General features: G+C 32.6%; 2 protein-coding genes across 2 annotated transcripts in view; both read left to right on the top strand.

The window, feature by feature from the left end:
- Positions 1 to 2,284: 2,284 nt before the first annotated feature.
- On the top strand, positions 2,285 to 5,706 carry LOC149903142 (organic cation transporter protein-like). The gene is made up of 6 exons (XM_090109719.1): positions 2,285 to 2,472; positions 2,824 to 3,052; positions 3,316 to 3,571; positions 3,817 to 4,446; positions 4,900 to 5,081; positions 5,551 to 5,706. The coding sequence occupies exons 1-6, from the start codon at positions 2,285 to 2,287 to the stop codon at positions 5,704 to 5,706; spliced, it is 1,641 nt and encodes a 546-aa protein (XP_089965845.1).
- A 5,405-nt stretch (positions 5,707 to 11,111) lies between these two features.
- Positions 11,112 to 21,188, top strand: part of LOC149903141 (organic cation transporter protein-like) — a 28,276-nt gene continuing 18,199 nt past the window's right edge. Inside the window, exon 1 of the mRNA XM_090109560.1 lies at positions 11,112 to 11,248. Coding sequence (XP_089965686.1) covers positions 11,246 to 11,248 — 3 coding nt within the window. The 5' untranslated portion in view covers positions 11,112 to 11,245. The remainder of the gene's footprint in view (positions 11,249 to 21,188) is intronic.

Here is a 21,188-nt window from a genome sequence, read left to right as displayed (position 1 = left end):
CATTTTTTTATGCATAAAAGAGGCTACTATATTTGATATCAGTATTATTTTTCCGTACTTTGGATCAAAATATAAAACAGATATGTGTTTTATTTTAGTTTGTAACGAATATTGAACTGAATCAACATTTATGAGTCTTAAAGCTTCGTCATAAGACTTTTATTAATGATGTTGTTTGGTAAATAAGATTTTCTTACATAAGTATTTTATCTTCACTACGTAGTATGAAGTCTTTTACCACCGTCTGTACGCCCCTATACTATCCTTACGCTACGGATGTTGATGCATAAATAGATTGTTTTCGTGACAAACAGAACAGTTCATTGTTCTTCTATACATCAATAAATTGTACCTATACTGATTACTGAGGCTAAAGTATTCTTCTAGCACATAATTTTAGACCTAAAAAGTGGACAGATACACTGATTTAGCAATTTATAACGTTTCCATAAATTAATGATTCAAAATTCTTGATTGCGTTAAAATTACATAAAATATAAAACTTAACATAAAACAGCAAAAGACAGCCTTAGGTATACAATATGAAATGTCCTAAATAATGTCCATTTATCGTCGAAACGATATTCTAACATCGATAGATTGCACGTAATATACCTAATAATACCAATACTATTATATCTGTGCTGATACTGATATGAAAAATATACAGGCAAAATATATTCTCTGCTATTTTGCCATAAATATTTTCATTGGTGTACGAAAACCTTAAAGTTATAGTAAAACCAAACACAGGTAATCTTTTATAAGAGCTAATATATTATATGAAATTAATTTTCACAATATTCTGTGTACCTATAGATGCCTAATATACCTAAGTATTCTGTATTTTGGTTCACATAATATTACTCAAGTAGGTAAAATTCTTGCCAAAGATATTTCGATCTATACGATATATACGAATGAAAGAAAACACATTTCATATCACAACACTTCTAACACTTATCTAATAATTTATTGTAGTTCAAGTAAAAGATACACGACATAAATAAAAATTTAGAAGACTAGAATAGGCACATCAGTAGGTAATCAGTTTAAAAGACAGCACGGAAAAAGTGCTTCAGGTTTTTGCATGGATCTCCATGCAATAATAATTACTTATATTTCAGAAACTGAACGAAACCGAACCTTTTTTCAATCAGGATTAACCACGGACCACCTGTGAATTGTGATATTTCTCTCTAAATGCATGACATGAGTAAGGATTGTAAAATATAAAATGAGCAAGTATTTTTTATTAAAATACTAGCTGTCCGCCCCGGCTTCGCCCGTGGTAGGTACATAATATTTACGTTTTCTCTACATAAGAACCATCCTCGTACTTCAAGGAATATAATAAAAAAAGAATTATCGAAATCGGTTCAGCCGTTCTCGAGTTATGCGCTTACCAACACATTTTGCGATTCATTTTTATATATAAAGATAAGAAGATTTTGGTAGAAGCTGAAAAATAGTACCTACCCTACTGGTTCTCAAACATGTATTAGTTGCGATAGGTCATTTATGTACATAATTTGATTACATGGTTAATGAAAAAGCTGTTAAAATATTTACCGGACGAATGAGTGTTTTAGGGATCCGTATGCAAATGTTTATAAGTGAAAGGGTTCCGCAAGTAAGAGTAATTATTGGTAGTGACTATTTAGTAAACTGTGGTAATAGGAATTACTAAGACTCCGCAGTCCGACTGTATCCTTATACTTGCTGTATCTTAAAATCCGTGAAGTTTTTACTAATGATATATCTGTTGCGTCTACCATAACAAATACCGAAACAGTTTATACCGTTTTTGTTAGAAAATTGTACGGAATTCTTTACGTGCGCTTGTCAAGTTGAGTTTGAGCATGATTAATGATTATACTATATACATTAGTTTATCTCTGAATCCTTATCAATGAAAGAATTACTTTTTATCAATGATGATGTATCTACAATAAATTTACATTTTGTGTGTTTGTATGTTTAATTCGCTGTTGTAAGAAACTATATAAACGTATATAAGTTTGATAAATATTTATTATATAAAATTATAACACAGAACCTGTACTAATAGTTTTTACATTAATATTTTAAAATAACTGTAACTTCTACCAAAGAACCGTACAATTTATTGGCTAAAAAAAGTCGCGGTTCAAACCGCCTATATTTACACCTCACGCCAAGATAGGATTAATAACATGATATTATAATCTTTATTGAATAAGACGATATTATATCGATCAAAAACACTTGTGTTTATTCTTTATTGAGTACGGAAGAAGTAAAAATGCAAGATACTAAAGAAGAGGGAAATGGTGGTAATAAGAAAGTGCATTTAGATACAATATTAGTGGAGGAGATTGGCCAGTTTGGTCCGTATCAGTTGAGGACTGTGGCTCTTTCAGCTCTAGTTGTGTTGTTTATCGGTTGGAGTGCCAGCGAGTACATTTTCACAGCTGCCAGAATTAATACGAGGTATTTTCGTTTGTTTTGGTGTGATAGTGCTTATTTTAAACAACTTAAATGCAATCATATCGTACTCTTATGTGACAGATTTTGTATAGGTTTAACATTTTATTTGTATCAATATCGTATGGTTTACTTTCTTTAAATTTTCATTATACATTTTTATATAATTATAATTTTCTTTTTCAAATTCGAACTCAAATTATAGGTACTTATATTTCAGACACTCGTCCCATATTGTAATCATCCCATTATCTTAATTCATTACATAACGATAAATAGATATTAATTAATTAGTGTCTTCATTGATTCGTGGATTAGTGAATGATCGATTTCATAAATAATTTTTTTTTATTACAGGTGTTTTATACCAGAATGTGAAACAAGAGAATTTCAAGAATTTTCCCCAGAATGGGTGCTAAATGCAATACCGGCTAGTGGAAGCTCATTTGATAACTGCCAACGGTACCCTAATGTTACCATTACTTCTGGTCCAAATGATACTTGCCCGAAGGATTTCTTTGACCGGAATAATGTAGTGCCTTGCGAAGAATTTGTTTATGAAAATACGCACTCTGTGGTTTATGATGTAAGTTATATTTTGTTTTAAAGAAGGTAGTGTGATTTGATTTATTTATTTATTTATTTGATTTGGATGTAACAAAAGTTTCTGAAAGTGGAAAATTTAACGTTTGAGACCTGGGTTAAGTCAAAATATTTAAATTAAAGTGTAATATAATATAGAAATTCTTAAAACCAGAATCATCTTTTTCAACCAATTTTCAGTTGAAGCACTGTTTAACGATTTTCAGTATCGAATATTTTCGATTTAGCAGTTCATTATAATTCCAGTACGATCTGGCATGTGACGAATGGCGGCGGACGTTCATCGGCTCCATCAGGAACCTGGGCAACTTCATAGCGCTCCCGATCACCGGCTATGTGTCGGACAGGTGGGGCCGGCGCCTGCTGCTCACCGTGAGCGCTGTGAACGCAGCTGTGCTTGGTGTGCTGAGATACTTCGCCAATACATACATTGGTTTCTTTATATCGCAAGTCGCTGAATCTACGTTCGGGTCTGGCGGGTTCTCGTGTGCTTATATTCTTAGTAAGTTGATTGTTTTTTTTTTTTTTGCGTGGACGATTTTGAATTAATTTAAATACTGATATTATAAACATACGATTTAAGTAGGCAAATAGGTTCATTGAAATGGTATCGAGACAAAATTATAATTTAAAATTTTTAGATGAATAAAGTTCCCAGCGTAGCAAGAACATCATTGCCTATGTTTATTTATTTCTGCTCTATAAGCTGACGAGGAGATTTACATAATAAAACGTATTTTCTTGCAGTGATGGAAATCGTTGGACCCAAGTACCGTGTAGCAGCTGGCGCAACTATGAACACCTTCTATGCCGTCGGCCAAGTAACTTTGGGCTTTATCGTCTGGGCTCTACCTAATTGGAGGAAATTAACACTAGCCATATACATCCCACAGTTTGTCACTATCAGCTACTTCTGGATTCTTTCTGAATCTATCAGATGGTACTTAAGTAAAGGAAGATACGCAGATGCTGAAGAAATTTTAAAGAAAGCAGCCAAAGTTAATGGAAGGGAGTTATCAGAGAAATCTTTAGAAGCATTACGACTCACTGTCGAAGAAGAAAAGGAAAAAGCAGCGGCTAAAACAAATGAGCCTTGGTTAGTGTTGCAAGTTATTCGAAATAGGCAAATTTTAATACGAACCGTGGTGTCTCCCATTTGGTGGGTAACGATGACTTTAGTTTACTATGGGTTATCGGTAAATGCAGTGAACATAAGTGGCAATATGTATCTGAATTATGTAGCGGTGTCGGCGGTGGAGATACCGGGGTATTGGATGGCGGTGTTTTTGATGGAGAGGGTCGGGAGGAAGCCCGTACTCATGGGCGCGTACTGGGTGTGCGCGGCTTGTCAGATTGCGTACATCTTTATGCCTGATGGTAAGTTTCTTTCGTAAAGTAATCGAATGATTTTAGCATAATGGAGAAGATATAAGGTTACGATTTTTTAAAGAAACACACAATTTACGAGGAGATAAAGATCAGAATTCTCTTATCAGTGACATAATAATGCATTATCAAACAAAATTCGCATTAAATGGATAAAAAAATTGTTATCACATAGGCTGCATTTTATTTAATATTATTGTTTGGTTTTAAATCTTAATTAAATACGCAAAAAACTAAAAAACAATCGGAAAAAGTTTTGCTTAAAAATGGATCAACTTTGGATAGTCACATGTTTCTAAATGAAATGAAATTAAAATGAAATGAAAATTTATTTGTTAGAATTGTGGTTACAAAGTTTTTATAAGTAACTAAGTAAAATTTGTGACATTTCAGATGTATTCATTAGTTCAGTAGCGATATTTAATTGAAATATACCTTTTCCAGAACTCTTCGGCGTGTCCCTAACAGTATACCTGATAGGCAAGTGCTGTATATCCATGGTGATCACATCTCTGTATGTGTACACCGCAGAGCTGTATCCGACGAAGTACCGACACAGCCTTTTTGCGTTCTCGTCTATGATTGGTAGATTGGGTTCTATAACAGCGCCGTTGACTCCTGCTATGGTTCGTAGAATATATAATTAAACTCAAACTCAAACACTTATTTATTCAATTAGACTTCTTCTAGAAGCACTTTGGAATCGTCATTACATATTTTTTTACATTTACCACCGATTCGGAAAGCAGTATCTATGGAGAAGAACCGGCAAGAAACTCCATAGTTGCTCTTTTAAATCATGTCAATATACAATTTAGGTTTACATAATAATTATTAGTATTACAATTATGTATATGAGGTAGATTGGTTGGAGCCTTCAATATAAGATAGAGGAAATATCTAATTTTAGATGCTGATACCACGTGTGTTTTTAATGTAATTGCTCGAGTATGATATTCTTTTAATGACGTAGATAGTTTGGCTGTTTTAACAGTCGAAAATAAGAATTAAGTACCTATATCAACTAGATTTAATACACGCGTATAATATTAACTCTACGAGATGGAAATTTGCACATATTCTTCCTAATTCCAGGGAGCAGCAATTTGGGACGACTTTCCGTACGCGCTGTTCGCGGGGTTCGCGCTGGTCTCCGGTTTCCTGGTCCTCATCACACCAGAGACACTTGGCACCAAGCTGCCTGATACTATGCAGGAAGCCTCTGACATCGGCAACACATCTACTTCGTGATATTAATAAAAATATAAACGAATATACGCTGTTTACTTTAATTTGTTTAGTTTAATTTATTACTTTAATAATAGACATATCATATGCTAATACAAATAAATGGTATCCTACATTTTTAATTAGTCTACTTATTAGCATATTTACTATTGATTTATTTAATAGGACATCCACATTCAGGTTTACATCCTATAATGTTAGATACATTTCATTAAATGAAGCTTATTACTTATAATGTACTAGCTTTCCGTCTAAAATCTATTCTTATATGTCCTTTCTAAGATAACTTTGGATAGAATGAAGGACCATATTTCCAAAATTCAATTCTTAACTTTTACCTACATTAATCAAAAATCTGACTGAACTCTGAACTGCATTAACAAAATTGACATACGCAAATCTAAAATATTGAATCACAACATTAATTGTTTATGGATAATCTGTGGCCCAGTTACCGGGTAATAAGGGTCAATCACTTTAACCCGGTTAGATTCGCTTTGTCACACATCCTTATCAGCTTGGCCAAGGGTCGAGTCATTCGCAATTCGATTACTAAAGCGTGTTTCTTGTAAAGCAAGACCTGTGACGTCACATAGTTCTTTAGCTTTCAGAACACACACACACATACACAAACGTGCACGTGCACAGACACACGGATTGCTTTCTAGATTTTAAAGACATAATATAGGTACATACTGACTAACGGCGGGGGCACACGATGCGTTGCGGCGGCGGTCCGGCGCCGGAGCGGTGTCGCTGCGTCGTCTTACATAGAAATATCTGTGGCATGTCACACGATGCGCTCCAGCACCGCACCGGACTTGCAACCACCGAGACGAGGCGGGGAGGGGTGAATGCGATGCGACGCCGGAGCGGCACCGCTCAGTTGTTTTGCGTCACAAGGACGGAGAAACGCTCGCTTTTCATTAACAGACTGTCCAACGCTGCTACGGCGCCGCTGCGACAAAACAACGTTACGGCGCCGCACCGCTCGTGTGCCCACTGACACGGTGAAATCTATGCGGTGCGGCGCCGCAATGCATCGTGTGCCCCCGCCGTAAAGCGTCAAGTAAAATAAATGCTTACAAGATATTATAATCAATACGTATTTTTATAATTATTTCTCAAACTAATGAAGACAAACTGCACTTCATTTTTTAATGATAACAATTATTAGTATATGTATCGGTAATCTGTCTAAGTAGTATCATCACAGTATATTGTAATACTGTGGTATCATAGTATAGTAAGTACCTAGTTATTATATTCAATGCAATAAAAAAACATTAGCTGTAGAAAATATGAATTTTGCACCTTAAACTTATAAACTTTAATTAAAACAGAATTGACTTCATCCCGCTCAATTAAACATGTTTATTGTTTATATAAGGAAGGGCGGGGCTATTTTGTCGGCGGGGCAATCTTGTCAGAAGACTTTGTAGCCTACAGTTTAATAGATTTCTAGTAACAACATCTTTCGGCAGGTATAAAATTTAATTAACTACGCGATAAGCTAACAGATGTTGCTGTAGGATACATGGTTTTGGAATTACAGCTATTCTTCTACAGTCGCCATTTTGAATGGACACAACATGGACGACGCTCCGCAAATTTTATTTCGTTTTACGTGTGAAAAGTACCTAATTGTTGTGAAATCTGCCCAAGGTAAGTAATAACTTTGAATGTTGGAGATTCTTTCTAAACTATTTATTTTATCTTACGCTTTAAATAAAAAGTGTTATGTCCGATGTCCCACAAAAAATATTTTGGCGGGGCTATGTTGTCCATTTTTAAGACGAAATAGCCCCGTCGATTTTGTATGAATTTGCAAAAAGCTAGTGACGTGCTACGATTGGCTTTCTTATCGACATAAGCATAAATGTTGAGGCAACTGATATTGTGTTTTGTTATGAGTACACATATTTAACTCAACACTTATAAATTAATTACTCGATGTAAACGCAAGGTATACGCTTTTACAACAGAATTCCTCATAATATTAAAGAGTTTAGTAGTTCTAAATTTAAATCTTATATAAAAAATGTACTTGTCAAGAGAGCCTATTACAGTATTAAGGAATATATGGAAGATAAAAACCCATGGAGGGTTGTCGCGTGAAAACCACAGGACAGTTCTTTGGCATATTATGATAATATATTATGATATTACTTAGGTAATTTGTAAAATTGTAAATCTGACATGATTAAAAAGAGCAACTATGGAGTTTCTTGCCGATTCTTCTCCGTAGATACAGCTTTCCGAATCGGTGGTAAATGTTAAAAATATGTACTTAATGACGTTTCAAAAGTGCTTCTAGAAGAAGTCTAATTGAATAAATAAATGTTTGAGTTTGAGTTTGAAACATAATTTATCCAAAATCTATTTTGGGTGAATTGGAGTGGTATTACACTTATTATTAAGTATACCATATAAGTAATAAATATTTCACTGTAATAACAATAATACATTTTTAATTAGTGAAGAGAGTGCCAAATAGCGTCAAGTTAAGCCACTTAACTTTTCTTATTCAAATTGATTCCACACAAAAAGTTATCGATATTTAAAAAAAAATTGTATCGATATTGTGTTCGCGTCACTATCTCGTATGGACGCGAGACGGAATAGCCCCTCCAAAAATTTAGAATGATTTTTCTCGAAAATGAACCTTATGTCTGCGTACCTAACTAAATCCAAATTCAAATAGGCAGCGTCATCAGTATTGTATATTTCTGAGTAAAATGGAAATTGCTCCACAGATGTCGGAAATAACCCCGCGCGGGGCTATTTTGCCCAAAGTCAACTCCTATTAGAATTTAGCTATTTTCTTAGCTACTGCAATCGTTTTTCACGTTCTAAATATGATGAATAGAATAAGAAATAACGGCTTGCTTTGATGTAATTGACAAATTTTCCGTAGCTATTATTTAAGAAAAAATACAGAAAATACAGAAAAAATACAGAAGAGTTCTTTTTTGAGTGTTATTTTTCGGACGGAATAGCCCCGCCCTTCCTTACATAAGCATTTGTAATAAACATGATGCATTTTAATAGATAATATTAAAGATATTTTTATTGCAAGCAATTAATGAAAATTTTGTAATTGCTCCCGTATCGCTTTTCTTAGTAACAATTGCATTGTAAATTATAATGGATAGGTAAAGCGGACTGAAATAAAAAGGACCAAATCAATATTAAACTAAAAACAACAATTCATACATAAAGTAAAATATTTATTTTTTAAATATAAAGACTCAGCAGAACAAAAGCAGAAATATTACATGAAAGGATATGACTTGCACTTTTGCATGTGCATCTTAATAATACATTACATAATCTAATTTCCTCGATATTTATTATAAGGATAATCATTTTTAAATTCCTTAAGTTTTGCTTTCCTTTAGTCTCTCTTTTTTAGTCCTACTACAGAATAATAACTAGTATCTAGCTAGCTAGTCCTACCTTGATCCTACCTCTACTAGCGTTAGCTACTATCATGGACCTATTCATCATACTCATATTAAGTTATTCTGTGCCTATACAAACAAATAACTGAATGTAGTAGTATCTGTCGCGTTAGTTATTATTATGAAAAAATAATTATGATGTAGATTAAAATACCTATTTTAAGATAATTCTTAATAAGTAATTAAGATTTGTACAGAAAAAAATTGAGAGGAAAGTAGTTGCAACAAATAATAAGATAAATTTAAAAACTCAAAATGACTGTACAGGAAAAGAGTCCATTTTAAATACCAGGATTGTTTTCCTTAATCCTGCTATTTAAAATGGACTGCTAAGTGTTCATTTTAATTGGCATCTTTAAAAATATTAAGAGATAAAGGAAACACACGAGGACAGTGTTATAAATAAGTACTTTTCGTTGCAGCATGTATTTGCATGCGAGTAGCTGCAGGAGAATTACCTTTGGGCAAGGTTATAGAAACTACGAATAGAGAATAAGACGAATAACAATCTACCTCTTCATGGTAAGTATGTATATAGGATTTTTCATTGCTATATCATTTTTGAAGTGAAAACTTCTATAGCGGCGTTGGGTATAAAATCTAAACTCGCGTCAGGACACGTGGCCTGATCGAAAAAGCGTAAGACGGATTTTTTTTAGCCCTTATATTCCATGCGTAAGACGGATACCATTCCAAAATATCAAACATGCTCAATGTTAATAATCAAGTTTTCACTTCTGCCGGCACTCCCGGAGTGCAACCCGTCTTTTTTTTCTGTACTAGGTATTTCTGATTGCATGAATTTCTGAAAAATATAATTTTATCGTTAAACCAGACAAGACCATTGACACGGGATCTATAATAGATACGTTATAGTGTGTCCTATGTACCAATGAAAACACTTGAAATGGTAAAACAAGCTCTACTTTACAGATTGTAACTATTACCTATAATAATAATAATATTATAATGACTGAAAATTAAAATACGCTACCGCTAGGCGGCGTTTTTCTTTGAAACAAATTTCCCGGAAGAAAATAATGAAGAGGCACTTTTAAACGAAAACCATAAGTGTTTTCATTTAGATTAGATAAAAAGTGCATAAAATTTCATTCTTCACACGGAATCACAGTACCGGAAGCGTTTGTGTGACATAAGGCTCCTTCGCGGATAGGCCGGCGACACCTGAGCGATTGAGAAGGTACAGATTTAGTGAAGTTTGATTTACAAAATAGATTATGAAATTCTTTGTACATAAGTATTTTTGCTTTGTTTAACCGTTTTTTTGTCATAGTATTAGGAATTATGACTAGAAACACGTTAAAGCCCTAAAAGTTATATGTATTCATAACAATGTCAACCTGGACATTATCTTCTTGAGTTATTTTGACGAAATATATAAGTACATATTATTATGTAGTTAAAAATAATTTATTGATTTTTGAAGTGAAAACTTCTTTATCGGCGTTGAGCACTTTTTCTGTAATGGGTATAAAATCTTAAACTCGCGTCAGGACACGTGACCTGATCGAAAAAGCGTAAGACGGATGGAGAGTAGACAGCTATCCCCTCTCTACTACGCGCGTTTTCACTTCTGCCGGCACTCCCGGAGTGCAACCCGTCTTTTTTTTTAATTTTGTTACTTTGATTTATGTTCAAAATTTAAATCAATCCTTAGTAATAATTTAAGATTATAAAAGCGAAAATGAGTTCGTATCTCTTTCTTTCACCTCGTAACGGAGCCATTTTATGGTAAGGTGGTATAGGTATAGGTATAGGTACCTCATTCCCGTGAGATTTTTTGGCATTCGCACGAAGCCGCGTTAAAAGCTAGTTATGTACATGTAAATAAATGACATCCAATTCTACCATATACATTGTAATTTGTGACGTTACGTGTAGCAGCGCCCTAATTATAGTAGAGCGTATATGAGCAGTCGTAGCTATAAGTCGGCGCGGGCTGCGCACGCGCTTGTACCTATAGGAGATCTTCATTTATCGTAGTGTATTTCGTTTTGGTGGTGTTTTGAATTTGTGATATAAATGTTCGTTTATAGGTGTAGTGCAGTGTTCATTTGATGGTAAGTAATTTAAATATACCTAATTTTCATTAAAAATTAAAAATATTGTGTGTGTTAAAATTTGAGTTGTTTCAATATTTCAATTTAATTTTGTATATTAAGACCGTTTATTTTTTTTTTATTCGGTAACATTATCTAAAATGCAATGTGATCAGAATTTTAACAGGTAGAGAAAAATTCGGAATACACAATATTACAATAAACATTTTGTACATATTATAACTACATACTTACATTAATAAAAAAAATACGATTAGTTATTAAATGGAACAATTTATAAAAATCTACTAAGCTACTAACTTTAAATTTTGTAATTTAGTAAGATCACAATATGTAGGTAGGTATACCCAATACCCATGTATAAAAATAACATAAATGAACCAGTCTATTAATTGTTAGAAAAGGGTTTTACCACAGGTTTTACAATTATTATATTACTAGCGGTCCGCCCCGGCTTCGCCCGTGGTACATATTTACGTTTTCTCTACATAAAAACCATCATCGTACTTCAAGGAATATAATAAAAAAAGAATTATCGAAATCGGTTCAGCCGTTCTCGAGTTATGCGCTTACCAACACATTTTGCGATTCATTTTTAACCGACTTCAAAAAAAAGGAGGAGGTTATCAATTCGGCCGGTATGTTTTTTTTTTTTTTTTTTTTTTTTTATGTATGTACACCGATTACTCCGTGGTTTCTGAACCGATTTACGTGATTCTTTTTTTGTTCGATGCGGGATGGTGTCGAATTGGTCCCATAAAAATTTTATTCGGATAGGCCCAGTAGTTTTTATTTTATGAGCATTTTTGTCTGTATTTGTAAATGTTGCAAGTGCAAGTTTGAAGTCGGTTGTTTTTAACGCAGTTATTGACTTGTTATATATAAGAAGATGACAACATTCTTTAGAAAATTTCACTCGATTATCATTTTACAAACTACTTGCAGAACGACTGTCAGAGGTTTTATTCGTAGTGTAAGGTCCGGTTAATCTAGTCCATAGAAAACCAATTATTGTACTTTTTAAGATCAATAACATAAAGTATTACTGCTCTTTCAGTGAAATGCTGTTGGTGTACCTTTAGGCGTATAAATTAGACCTAACTATTGAGATACATTCCCTCTTCATTTGTTGTTAAAAAGTTCAGGGTATTATTTAAATCTAAAATATCGGTTAATTTTAGAAGATTCTCGCTATTTTTAATGACAGATTTAATTAAAACGCAATTAAGTTATTGCATTTATATATAACTAATTATTTGAACGAGTGCTTAAATGTTACTTAACTGATGTGTTCTCCTTAACTTTCGAGGACTTAAAAAAAAAAGAATTAAAAAGGAAGAACCTTAAGGCAACTGTTCTTCTTTTCCAAAATAATCTTCAAAATGAAAGCAAACCTCAAAAATGGGATTTAAAAGTATATTTTTATACCAGCTTTGGCCCGCAGTTTTACCCGCATTGCTTCGCTCCTGTTGGTCTTAGCGTGATGATATATAGCCTTCCTGGATGGGCTATCTAACACCGAAAAATTTTTTCAAATCAAACCAGTAGTTCCTGAGATTAGCGCGTTCAAACAAACAAACAATCTCTTCGGCTTTATAATATTAGTATAGATGACGACGGAAAATACAGGCAATGAAAAACACAGTAAACAAATTATATTAAACTCAAAATCAAACATTTATTTGACCAACTGGACTTCGTTTAAAAATGCTTTTGAATCGTCAAAATACAGAGAAATTATTTACCACCGATTCGGAAAAAAGTTACTACGAAAAAGAACCGGCAAGAAACACCGTAGTTGCTCTTCTCGATCTAAATAGAAAAATTAATATCGTGGCAAAGAAAAATAGTAAGTAGTAGGTACTTTATTGGTACTAAAATCTGTGCGTAATAGAATTTTACGCAAATAACCTCAGTTTCACTTCTATAGCTTAAAAGTTGTAAATTATAGAGATTAAAAGTTTCACTTTTATATCAATACTAGCTGCTCCGCGTGGTTTCACCCCCTCGCGTGGCTCCACTCTTATTGGTTATAGCGTGATGTTTTATAGCCTATAAAGCCTTCTTCGATAAATGAGCTTTCTAACACCGAAAGAAGTTTTCAAATCGGACTAGTAGTTCCCGAGATTATCGCGTTCAAACAAACAAACTCTTCAGCTTTATAATATTAGTATGGATTTTCTTTCTTTCTTTCTTAATAAAATTCTGTGAAAACATTTTCATTTTCTTTGAAGTTTATGCGTCCGCTTTTGAAAACGAGTAGCCCAGAGAATTTTACCCCGGACACTTCAACAATTTTCATTCCAAATTTCATTGAAATTTATTTAGCAGTGAAGAATACCTATTAGTTGGACACGAATAAGAATTAGAGTAATGAATTCATCAACAAATCTATTTTTATAGTTGTAAGTTGTAACAGGTATTTCCACTTAATTTGAGTTTTATCAGAAGTTTTCTCAAATTATTCTTATTTATTAGGTACTTATCTTCATAGAACATATTGAATTCAATTAAATCAAAAATCATCAATCTAATTAGTTTTATAATTTACTAGCTTCCGCCCACGACTTTGTACGTGCATCCCCATTTTTCCCCATTCCCGCAAGAATTTCGGGAAATCCTTTCTTTTAATCTTCCCGCATGCCAAATTTCAGCCCGATACCATAACTATTCTCTAATCTGTGCCGATACGTCCAGTGGTTTGGGCTGTGCGTTGATAGATCACTATATCAGTCACCTTTGAGTTTTATATATATAAAAGATGTATCTTATTTATAAATAAATAATCTTTTAAAATTAAAAAAGTGGCGATGATACCAATAACATTGCGCAATTATTCTTCATGATTGTTCGCATAACTATATAACCACGCGTACAAAGTCGTGGGCAACAGTTGGTATTAATGTAAAATTTTAAACAAAAATTGAAAATTTCACGCTCTTTTTATCCTGTTATTAATCTAAATGATTATTCCCACTGTTCAGGCATTAATTCAGCATGCTGATTCATTGTTTAAGACTTTTGATTATTGTACATCTGCATATTTTTTATTTTTTTCATTACTTATTTTTTGTGTTACCTATTTGATTTTAATAATTATTACATCATATTAACCAATTCCATTAATTTTATACGATTGCCGATCGAAACTAAATCGGAAAGCGCTTGGAATGTTATTTACTTTTATTAAACCTAATATTTACAGGTATGATTCTTTATTTAGTAACAAAATTAAATAACTTTCATATAGTTATCGTCAATCGGGAAAATACAATAAAGTTTATTGTAGAAACACAATTATTGAGTATAAATATTAAATATTATGTAGAAAATAGTAATAAGAGGATAACCTTGCTAATTATAAAATTAGCAAGGGTAATAGCTTCGGTGCTATCGCCTAACTTCGCTTCCCGGCGTTAAGGCAAACGAAACAGTATGCGATTCGATCAAAGAAGAAGAAAAAATATTAAAGATGTGTCGATCCTGACTTTTTGATTTGGTAACAATAGAGCACTACCTATCCGAAGAGAGCAATATGTTTCAATACTTTCCTTTGACATAATAATAGGTGTGACTCTGAATCGTGTGATTTTTTTAAGCACGTTATTTCCTATGTAACATGCTAAATCGTTAAAAATAAGATTTACCATGTTGGTTGAAGAAATTGCACGCTCTTCGCGAAGTTTTGGACCACTAAAAAAAAATTCAATTATTATTTTCTTTTCCAAACGCTATTTTGTTAATGAACAAGACCATTCATTTAATTAAACACTTCGGTAAATCCATATTGTAGAGTGACACATAGTTCCTAATGGTTCAAAGTATTAACAAATTCATTTCCTATTATAATGTTACTATCATTTTTAAAAGATAATATTTGCATTCATCATTGTTAGCAGGACAGAGTAATTAATAGTAACTACTAGCTTACCGCCCGCGGCTTCGCCCGCTTTGTCTAAATCCTAATAAATTATATATACTAAAACCTTCCTCTTGAATCACTCTATCTATTAAAAAAAACACATCAAAATCCGTTGCGTAGTTTCAAAGATTTAAGCATACAAAGGGACATAGGGAAATAGGGACAGAGAAAGCGACTTTGTAATTGTTTTATACTATGTAGTGATATTGTAACTATTTACTAATTACAAACAACAATTAAAAAAATAACGTCACGACTAAGGTTGCACTAATTTTTAATCAATAATAGTCGAAATCCATACAGTATTGTAGAAATTGACGTACTCAGTACTTGAACTTATACGATGATAACAAATGCCATTACTTACTAAAATTTTGCCAAAAAATACCTACATTGTTATTATGCATGAATATAAATATTTTGAAATATTAGAGACAATGTTCTCTACGACTAAATACGGAGCCAAATCTCCAAACTAGGTAGAACAGAGAGGGAGAGAAACTTCAAAATTCAAATAAACGGAGTCGTCAAAGAAATGACTAAGTATAAGGACGATAGTACGTGCAGTGAAGAGAAGAATATAATAATATATTTATTTATATATTATTGTGTATGTTTATAGTTAATTTAATTGCGATTCGTTGCGATATCTTCTGTCGTGGGCTTAACAAGTAAACAGCCGATAGCCACGTGCAAGTCTGAATAAGCTTTGGCGTGAAAATAATATTGGGTCATTAACCAGTCTCACGCCGCGTTGTTTGTAAATATTTTCGTTTGACGTTTGTAGATTAGCGTTGCGCTTTTGGAGAACAACTTCTTTAGGCGCGTTGAGAGTAAAATTTCAAGGTCACGTCATGGTAATACCGTCACGTCATGGAGTAATAAAGATAAGAAGCTACCAAAATCGACGATTTTGGTGTATTTTTGAATCTTGCCAAAGATGTTTCACTTCTGACGCGTGTGCTCTATTTTTTTATGGATATGCTATCTGTTATTTATCTAACAGGTTTAGAAAAAGATTAATAATTATTTAGTCTGATTAAGTTAATGAGTCTTTGACAATCGAACACTATCAAGCGAATCTCGCTCAAATTAGATGAAGACTTCGGACACTGATTTTAATGGTAATGGATTTCCATAATATTCTAAATTATATTGCTCTCGGTATTTGACAACATTTTTTATACCTATCAAGAAATATATTGCCACAGATTATATTTTCTGAAGAATTTGAAAACAAGGTGTAGATTTAAACCGTCTTAACACATTACAATATTTTCATAATATTTTATTACGTTTTGCGATATTACATTTGTATTATGCATTTTATATCTGTGACGTGTTACAGTGCCAAAGTATTTCTTCTTGAAATTCATTTTCACGACGTCATTTCTAGATAGTAAATATAGGAATTCTTTTACTATCACAGACGTATTTATCGATCTATGTTCCCAAAGGGGTAAATAATTAATACATAATATAGCATTCTAGGTAGAAATAGTCCTGAAAACATTCCGATCTAATAGGAACTAGAGCAAGGATCTCACCATTCTTTGTCTGTTGAAATATGGATACCACATGTTAAGATGATAACATAATTTCTTCGCAAACGTAGAGTGAGAATGAACCATAGAGGAGGCACTAAAATGACAAGTAATGCGTGAGAGAAATACACTTATGACTATAAAGCTAAGAGCAAGCGAGACAGAAACATTGTTTTTTGTTTCTCTCATGTTATGCGATTTCTTTTGTTGGGGACAAAGGCAGTTTGTCCCAAACAAGCGGCTACAGTCCATTGTTTTGCTAGTTTTCTGTTTTTTCTCGCTGTTAGGTGACTTCAAAGTTTAATAAACGTTGACAGTGATCTGTTTTAATCCGACTTTAAGTGAAAATATGGTGCGTTGTAGTGTGATTGGTTGTAAAAATCGGCCGGAACGAAGATTACCAAATATTACCTTTCACACGTAAGTAAACTTATTTGAAGTATATTGTTTTATAGAACTGGATATAGTTGATACATTTTCATTAACTCTAATGTGAAATTATCTACAAATATATAATATTTTCATCGAAATAGACGTAAACATTTCTTTGTGTTATCCGACTAAATTACGAAGTGTTCTTGTTGTTCAGGACGCCATTTGTTTTTACGTAGTTTCAAATTTATGGTATAATCATGTGATTAACATTAGGGATACCAGTACAGGGTAAAATTTTCCCCAAAATCGTGAAATGTTTTTTTAATATTAAATGTTAATGTTTGTGTAAAGTTTGTTACACGGTTCGGTATTCCGGTTCAGTTTTCCTCATTTGCATTGGTTTCAGTATTTTTTTTCAATGTCGGTTTTTTTGTATATTCCAGGTTACGATGCACATCATAACGCTGAAGACAGCGAAGCTGGCCCTTTCACACGAGCTGCAGCTGCCACTGAAGGCAGCGAGGACGCTGCACTGCCCCGTCAGGAGAGGCCGTGTTGGAGTAAAATCCGGAAGGCCACCCCCCCGTGCCTTCCTCACCGCGGTGCGGCGCGCCTTTATAAGAACGAACGAGCGGCGGAGTCGTCCATTTTCGTCTGCTACTCGCGCGCACATTATCGCGGAACCTCTGCCCATTTATTTCTACCGTCATTTTGCTGTTCATTTTCAAATAAATGTATTTCGTTTAATTTGCTTTTAATTTGAACTATTTCCAGTACTTTTTTATTAAAGTAGGTCGTTTTTATGGCGGGTCGCTAGTTAAGTTAATAAATAACAAAATCTTTTCAAATCTGTCTTTTTCTTCATAAACCTATCTTACAAAAAAATACCCAAACATTTATAGATATTTTGCCAGTTTTTCGGATAAAAAGTTTTTGTAATAGTTGGCAACATTGACGTAAGCATTCGCCATCTCGTTCGGGTATACGCCGATGTCGTCTCTATAGTTCATTCTCACTCTACGTTCGCAAACGTAGCGTACAAATGTTTATTTCTCTATATCTAACTAGAAACTATATAAACATTAAACACCCAATGAAAGAGCTTCGAATTGCAGATTTTTGTTACCTATCAAATAAAATTTCAATAGCATTTTAACCGCTTGCAAGTTATTACCACAAAGACTTATAAGCAATGTTCTCATGAAGTAAAATGAAAGGAATATTTGAACACGTGTCGTTTACGAGTTTTGGATGCTCGCCAACAATGTCGCCCGTGCAAAAACGTCACTTTCTTTGTTTACACCGAGTTTTGTTTGAGATCCAATTTCTGATTATTTGATTGGACTTATCCGGATCAGTTTAAGAGCAAATTTTACAAAATATTACTTAAAGAAAATAATATAACCAATGTTTCATTTATTAGAAGGCTAGATTGTAAACTTCACTAACTAACTATAACTAACTAACTAATGTAATTGTAAGGCATTGTAATAAAAACATAAAACAGTGTATTTGAATACTATAATATTATTATATAGTATAAATTAATTAATTGAACTAGGCAGGTATGGGTCTACCAGAATCTGATGGCATATTTATATTTAAAAAATAAAAGATTTTCATGTGGCAACTTTATTTGACAATTATCAAATTGGTTGTCAAATTATTTGTGTTGATGATAAATTTTTAGGATTTTGTCTTCAAAATCTTCGAAATGTTGATAAAACCGCTGCGATCACAAGCAAGAGGTGTTGTTTACAATGTGTATAGGAAAATATTCGATGAAGAAGGGTCAAACACATCACAATTTTCAATTTTAAGGCGCATGAAAGATTTTATTGATAAGTTGGACTTACCCGTTTTGATACTTTAAATTAAAAATGTTATAAATAGGTAACTATAATATTGTTTGTTGATTAAAATATAATTTTATAAAAACTTATTACAGGAGTTTCCAATTCGGCTATTTGTCAAGTCCAAGGTGTACAAGTCAATTTTATAATGTGTTAATACTTACGAAAATAAACATGATTTTATTTTATTATTGTTTTATTTTATAAAAAATTATAAACAATCGTTTAATATATGTAGTAAATAAGTTTTGATCTGCATAATCATTACATCCATATTTTCACATGCCATAATTATATATATTCAAATATAGGTATGTGTAAATACATAATACATATTATGTATTACCTTTAGAAAAGTAATATGTATATTATACATGTAATAAGTACCTACATAATAATACGTGGATATCTCATTATTAAATACAGTATTATCCACTTGTGTAATGTGACTAAAGATATTGAGGACAAATTAAAAAATACACAGTATCAAGATCGTTCAGTCCATTTTCCCTAGGGTTGCACACTCAAAATTTTGATTTCCCAAATTGCCATGAGATTCTGGTTTACCTATATCTGTTATTTATGTAGGTTTAGTGTCTAGGCTTGATGTTCACAAACAATACATTTTCAATCGTGAAGTTTATCAAATTACCAATAAACGTTATAATTTTCAGAACAACGTATAACTCACGTAATGTAAACAGAGCAAATAGACGAAACAATACTGTTTATGAAATATAAGCCGCCATTATACCGCCATTCATAGTGGTGGCCAGAATCAGAGGAAAGCCTTTTTGTAACAACCGATATAATAACGGAAGATTTGTACTTATATGAAGAAAATTGTCATTAGAATATAATTTCACTATTTCACGAATTCCTTTCTTCCTTTAAAATAAGTATAGTTGCTGTGTCTGAAAATAATATAATGAGGTAAACTTATGTAGTTACTAACTAACATAAAGATTTATTTTAGATAATAATATTATATTATAATATGTAACATGCATATCATCTAATTTTAATAAACATTCATTACTATCACACATTACTGGTATTGAAAACGAAACATAAAAATAATTTTATTTTGAAGATAAAACCTCTATGCTAAAATTGTCAATTGAATCCTGGCTGTATACAAAAAAGTATACATAAAAAAACTAAAGAACAAGAAATTAAGAAGTTTGAAATTCAAATCGTTGGCGCGAATTATGCAATAGATATTAATATAGCGAAGGGGTAAATTTTAATGAAGTAGTTAGTTAGTGATAAAATATTGTTATTTTTTATATAATTTTTATAGTTTTATACAAATGTGCAGCAGTGAATATGTGAGTGTAATATTATTATAAATAATATAATAGTATAAGAAAAAAAAAAATGCGAAGCTAGTTTAATATTAGTTTGAATGTAACAAAAATGTACTGCGATTCTACACAGCTACCTAATTGATGTAGGTAGTTGATAACAAAACGCAGCTAGTCAACGACTATTAGTAAAGTGAGGGTAGTTGGGTCGAACGTCGTATAAACAGCGTCCGAGCCCCTAGGCACGATTCGTACGAATGCGCCACGAGACAAAGGAACGCGGCAATTTATAGTATGCGACAGCCAAGCATGTTCGGACAGGAAACAGTGACAACTATATTGACAACTACTCATCCACAAAAATATTAGATCAAAAGTTACGTCTAACAATAGTAATATTATTTCTCAGATAACAATTAGTTACTATAAAAACAACAACATGTTTACATATTTTGTATGCCAATTACGACTATTTTAATAACAGAACCAACTGCCAGAATTACAAATTTTTATGCTGTATCCATTGAGATAATATTACTACGTATGGAGGAGACACCACGAACAAAATCTGTGCGCCATTTTTTTGCTCTAACTAAGTTTTAAAAATGATTATCTAGTTAGGTACTTAACGATGAAAGTTATTCCTTTGCACTTTTCCGTATTATTTGTATTATTTGTGCAATATCGTAACACACACGAAGGCATATTTGATGCGTTTCACTTTAAAACCATTAAAAAATACCGCTCAACATACGTCACATGACGTATGTTGAGTGGAACATAAGTGATGTAGGCGGTGTCGACTCCATATTAATTATTATCTCAATGGCAATGTATCTACTATTATACGGTTCATATCATAGTTTATATGTTAATATAGTCTTAGATGATATTATATTTAACTCTTTATGCCACAAGAAACGTCAACTATGGCAAATT

The sequence above is a fragment of the Colias eurytheme genome, chromosome 14 (genome assembly GCF_061535395.1).
Source record: "Colias eurytheme isolate Ceu_HAF_F1 chromosome 14, ilColEury1 Martin Lab GWU primary, whole genome shotgun sequence".
Classification (NCBI taxonomy): Eukaryota; Metazoa; Arthropoda; class Insecta; order Lepidoptera; family Pieridae; genus Colias; species Colias eurytheme.
This window is presented reverse-complemented; position numbering and strand designations above follow the sequence as displayed.